Source organism: Nyctibius grandis, chromosome 29 (genome assembly GCF_013368605.1).
Source record: "Nyctibius grandis isolate bNycGra1 chromosome 29, bNycGra1.pri, whole genome shotgun sequence".
Classification (NCBI taxonomy): domain Eukaryota; kingdom Metazoa; phylum Chordata; class Aves; order Nyctibiiformes; family Nyctibiidae; genus Nyctibius; species Nyctibius grandis.
Window position 1 is genome coordinate 2,943,164 of NC_090686.1, and position 6,296 is coordinate 2,949,459.

Below are 6,296 nucleotides of genomic sequence, written 5' to 3' on the forward strand. Positions count from 1 at the left end.
CTCCACAGTGTACGTATTTCCTCTGCCTATGGATGCTCCTGCTACCAAGCACACATCTTCTTTCACAATACCAGGCACTTGTAAGTAAAGCTTAAGGAAGAAGGAATTTGACCTATTCTAAGAAAGCACACAAACATTTTAGCTTCAACCCTGATTACTGGAATAAGAAAAAGATAAATTAGCATGAATTATTGAATTATTGAATTTCAATATGAAATATTGAATATTGAATAATGTAGTGCATTGTGTTGTTTTGACCATGTTTAGAATAACAAGGATGAGAAATCCCATAAATATCTCTCAGTGTTAGTTGTGTCAATACTTCAAGCTAATATGTCTACAGTTTCAGTTTCCTTCCTCATTGCTTGAAGAGATTTACCAGAACATAAACTCAGACAAGCACTATAAAAGAAAATATGTATCACCCTCACAGACATTTTTCTTATATATCCTAGAGATAGAATTGCTCAACTGTTCACGTGCTCCAAGACTTAAAATATTATTAATCATTTTTTGGACTTCAGATCAATGCATGAAGCTAGCAGTTGGGAAGCAGATGATACCAAAGGCACAGAGAATTTCCAGATAATGGAACAGTATATCTACTCAACTTTGAAATGGTGCTTTTCTTACCTCTACATTCCCTCCCTTCCTTTCCCCTTTTATTGCCAATATTTGAGTTACTATGCTTGTGTAAGAAAATGGAAGAAATAACGTTTTATAATTAAGGCCTATGATCTCGATATATAACCCCCACATTCACAAGTGAAGTATGCACCTATAGTTGTTTTCTGATGCAGATCAAGTCACCATAAAGCTACACACCACAGTGTCTGTACAAAGGAAATCTGCTACTCTTTGACAACACCTGCAAAATAGTACGTAGAAATGAATGTGACTAGAAAACAAGCCTAATTGGACAAAAGTGGCCCACTGTAAAATAGGTTTTGTACATGCCATGGTGAGTGTTTAGGTTGTCCTTTTGCTTTTTAACTGCAGTGCATCTACTGGAATTCCTAGGCACTCTAATCATGGGGGTGTGGAAGATTTTAAAGAATTTTCATTCTGAAGGCTCTACACACGGTTCCTGCTAAAGTTCTAAGCAAATAAAGATAGCTCATTTATTAAAGATTAATTATAAAGAAAAAGTTCTTAGGCATAAAGGAAAGGTTTGCTACGTGTTCAGTCTCAGCCTCTCTCATTTGCAGTTTACTTCCCACTTGAACGCAGCAAACAGCAACAGCAAGCATGCAGGAGTGACGTGGCTTCTCCAGGTTATTGGAGAACAGTTCTTGCATATGTTTCTTAGGCACCTGAATGACTCATAAACTTCAGCCTAAAAGACCCTATATTTGTATACATTTGAGAGGTTGCAAGATGCTTATTAATCCTGAAAAATCCTATTATTTTGTATTTGAAATAAAATGGGGCTGCCATATTTAAATGTTTGAAATCTGTGTAAGCCTAAATTGGCTAGGAAGAGATTACTCATTACTTGTAACTTGAACAACTGCCTACCAGTGCAAACATAGGCACTGGCTACAACCATAGTAGTTATTTGAGACACTCTGTGGCAGCTAAAGGTGTAAACTGGCTGGAGTCTTTTTACTCTTTGGAATACTTTGTCACTTGACATCATATGGTACCCCATTATTGGTGGATAATTAAATCCAACTGCTGCATTCTCAAACTATTAGATGTAGTTTGTGAATAATCAGTGGTTTGTTTAAAACTATTTAGTACAAAACATGTTAATTTGCTTTTTATTAACATACTTTAAATTGTTTTGACAATATGTTAGTTTATGTTATGGTTCATGATCAGCTATTTAATGAGATATAAGAAATTCAAACAGTGAGGACTGAAATCTCTTCTCCAGGTTGGGGGGTCAGAATTATATGAAGCCCCATTAAACACCTCTGCAAACCATTTTGGATTGGTTCGTGGAGCTTGCTCCAGTACTTTTCGTAGAACACATCTTAAATTACCGATGTGTTAAATGTTGTAAAAATTAATTACTTAGGAAAGTCCTAAAAGGGATGGTGCTAAGATGAAGCACAGATTAGTTTTATTATTTTACTTTAGTACTACAGTGATTGAGCATATTTCTTTTCTTTTCTATAGTTGGAAATAAGAATCACAGAGTAATCCAACACATCCAGGAGTGTAAACCAAGACTGAATTTGCAAAGCCTGGACATCTCTGATTTTCATTCTGTGTTCTTGTGCAAAAGATGTCAAAAAACACCACAGAAGACTCGATTAACCCCCACTCAGCTCTTCTAGGTCTGTTCCTGGGAAGCATTTCACTGATCACTATTGTCATGAATATATTAGTTCTATATGCTGTGAAAACTGAAAAGAAGCTGCAAACAGTTGGAAATTTATACATTGTCAGCCTCTCTGTTGCAGATCTTATAGTTGGTGCAGCTGTTATGCCCCTGAATATTGTTTATCTCCTAAATCCTGTGTGGCCTCTAGGCTTACCAGCCTGTTTGTTCTGGCTGTCAATGGATTATGTGGCCAGTACCGCATCCATTTTCAATCTCGTCATACTGTGCATTGACCGTTATCGTTCAGTTCAGCAACCACTGAAATACCTCAAGTATAGAACAAAAATGAGAGCATTGCTAATGATTTTGGGGGTTTGGTTGCTCTCTTTCATATGGGTCATTCCAATCCTAGGATGGCATGTTTTTGCTAATAATGGGGAAAGGCATGTAAAGGAAAACAAGTGTGAAACTGAATTCTCTGAAGTCACCTGGTTTAAAGTGTTGACAGCCATTGTCAATTTCTACCTACCCTCTATCATGATGTTATGGTTCTACTACAAGATATTCAGAGCTGTTCGAAAACACTGTCAACACCGAGAGCTCGTCAATGGATCATATCGGTCTTTCTCAGAAAAAAACACCATACATCACAGCAAGAGGAAGGATGAACAAAATCTATGCCTCCAAAAGGAAATCTCAGATGAGGACACCTCTCCAAAAGACAAGCAAAGCTCCTCTCAGCCCAAAAATATGGAGGCAGAGCTTCAATTCAGTGATCCTGACAAGTCTTCAAAGGCATTAGTTAGCAAGAGTAACAGTAAAGTCCATAAACGGAGCTGTTTTCCTGTCACCACTGCCCAGTCTGAGCCAGGCCTGGATAAAGCAGGAAAGAAGTGCGTGTGTGTAACAAAAGAGAATGAAAATGAAGAGGAGCCTTGCTCACAAGACAGCGACTTAAGTGATGCATCAGACAACCACACTTTCACAGAGGTGGTACCCTGTAGAGAGGACTCCAATCCTAACCCTGAAAGAGCCTGCAGTCCTCAGGAAAAGACTGAGAACAGGGATTTCAGGGGACTGACTTACCTGAGGAAAACCTGGCAAAGTCTGCATACCCATTCCAAAAGGCACATTCGAGGACTGCATGGGAACAGGGAGAGGAAAGCAGCTAAGCAGCTAGGAGTCATAATGGCAGCCTTTATGCTGTGCTGGATTCCCTATTTTGTATTATTTATGGTAATAGCTTTCCAAGGCCAACAATATTCAAAATTACACATGTTCACTATATGGCTTGGCTATGTGAACTCCACCTTAAATCCATTCCTCTATCCTCTTTGTAACCAGAATTTCAAGAAGACATTCAAAAAGATCCTTCACATTCACTGATATTAGTCTGACTTTTTTGAGCTAAAAAGCAGCTCAAGAGTTCAACCAAACAAAATGTTCCAGTTTCAAAGACAAACACCATGGATAAAGTAGATGACTTTGGAAAACTGTGATTTATAAACAAGTGTTAGTAAAAGTGGGAAACGTGCATTTAACAGCTTTAACACATTTGAAGAAGAACTAATTCAGATCAGGAATCTGAAAAACGCGGGGGCAATCTCAGAACTGTTACGCTGTTGTACACATTTTACAATTTGAGATTACCTCTTTCATCATGTAGGACAAAAACTGGAGATATGACTAGAGATCTTCAGTCATTATAAACTGTTCAGCTACAGGAAAAGGAAGAAATAGAATAAGGTTTCTGTGATTGGCCAAATGTATTTTTCTCTTTCAACTTATTCCATTAAACATGGGAACACATTGCTTGTGAAGGGAGATCTGCAAGAGGAGGTACTTTGCATAGTTAAATAAAGAAGCTTCAACTGTTTAAAAAATCCTACCCTATTTATTTATAGCTTCCCCCAAATCATACACTTTTTTGAAATGTCAAGTCATATTGTAACCTACTGTATCTCTTTGATATCATGCTTGCTTCATTTATACCTCTACATGTTAACTTCACTGAAAAAAAAAAGTATTTTTATGTCCTAGAAATTTTGCTAAGACTTTCCATACTCAACATACTATCACTATCTAGTCCAGAAGGGTATGCTGTTGTTTCTGGACTTACAGAATATAGTTCATTATAGACTACACGTTTTCTTCTTCCTACAAGCTGGCAAATAATCTAAGCATGCAGTGGCAATACTAATCCATGTATCCTTATCTTCTAGTAGGCAAACTCTTCCTACTATAATGAGGCAAACTCAAGAGCAACAACTCAAGCTTGCAAAACAGAAAATAAAACACATGAAGTATGTTTACCTTTTTTATCCTTTATATTTGATTGCATTTTATAAATCATGCTGTAAATGCTGCAAAATATTTCGGGAGAAACACAATAATACTTTAGGTTGGAAGGAATCTCAGAAAGACATCCAAGTACAACCTACAACACAAAGCTGGGCTGGCTTTGACATTACATCATGTTGCTCAGGGCCTCGTCCACAACTTGAATGACAAGCATCTGTACAAACAGCTTCGTCTGGAAAAGCAGGGAGGCAGCCTCGACAGAGAAGTCTGCAGCTAAGGTTCACTCTACCGACTTTGAGTGTTCACTTGCTCAGCCATTGATTTAACAGCTTTTAAGTACTAACTAATTCTCAAGAGCAGACATGCCCTGTTATAGAACAGGAATCAATCCCTTCTGCCTAACTGCAGTCAGGTACGGATTTGTTCCCAAAGGAAGAAAACATAGTTCCTCAGCAAAAAGTACAGAGTGGCATATGTCACATGAGCTAACTTCTCAGGAAGCTTACAACTTACAGAACAATTACGCCAAAATAAAAAAAAAAAAAAAGAGTAAACAGATTGGGAAGCAGGAAGGAGAACTGAGGCAGAGGAGATCTCAGGCCCTGCATTAGCTGACTATCTCAAGACCGCGTACCGCCTTGTTAGTGGCACACCAGTAAAGCATTCATTCCTGTTCTTCTGCTATGGAACTAAGTGAGAGAGACATTTTGAGCAAACACTACGGTGTATGTTAGTTTTAAGAAGAAATCCCAGAACCAGATAACTTCAACAGATAAAGTCACATTTGCATGCAATGGGGAGTTATGTAAGTCTTTTCGTACATTTTGGAAAGGATGATTAGAGAGGCGTCCTGAAGGTTCAATGTAAGAAGAGTGTCCTCCCGTTCATTTTGTTGTGCTGATGAATGTGCCACTTCCTGAATGTTTTCTTGCTTCTGAAATTGCTCAGTTAGCTTAACAACAAAGTTCTGATGGAACTGGAACTCCTTCAACTGAGTACTGTCAAGAGTTGGGTAGGATGAGTTGAAGGCATGTTCTGTGTAATATCTTTATTACATCAGAAGCGAAAAATGCTAGTTTAATGGTTGGAGGAGAAATTCTGAATTCTATGTTCTTAATTAATGATCTTGAGCTATTTAGAGCCCTCTGTGCCACATGTGCCTATTTTGTAAAGTGAATATGACAAGACTTACAGTAACAATGCAACACTTAAGATAATGTTTGCATGATACTCATAAATTTTGGATATAATACACTAACTAAATGCAAAGTATTATTATCCTCTGTCAGTTTTATTTCTCTGAATTAAATACCTCAATGTCAGTAGTTGTATTTAAAGTATTCAACATTAAATGAAGCCCTAATATCTCTGCATTTTAATAAATTGGAAAAATGTGTTAAAGGAACAAACTTAAATTCCGTCTGTTTCAATGTATCATACAAGGTTCAGAGATTAGTTGACTTTGGTCTCAAGTAGCATGCAGAAAAAACTGCAATTAGGGAACTCAAATCTAGGAGAAAAAAAGGCAAAATACAGAGACAGAATGTAGAAGCAGCAAAATGCATTCCAGAATTCAGACAACTTTTTCCCTGCAGGAGCAGTATCTGCACAAGTAGTAAAATACACCTTCTTTTGGACTACAAAGTAGCATCTTTTGAAACATATGCTCTAATCCAATGGCCTTTCACAAGCAATTGCTCAGATTTACAGCCATGATGATCTT

The 6,296-nt window shown here is 37.5% G+C and overlaps 1 protein-coding gene across 1 annotated transcript; it reads left to right on the forward strand.

The window, feature by feature from the left end:
- The first annotated feature begins 2,166 nt into the window (after positions 1–2,166).
- Positions 2,167–4,655, forward strand: HRH1 (histamine receptor H1). Its single transcript, XM_068419929.1, has one exon. The coding sequence runs from the start codon at positions 2,234–2,236 to the stop codon at positions 3,656–3,658; it is 1,425 nt and encodes a 474-aa protein (XP_068276030.1). The 5' UTR covers positions 2,167–2,233; the 3' UTR covers positions 3,659–4,655.
- Positions 4,656–6,296: the final 1,641 nt, after the last annotated feature.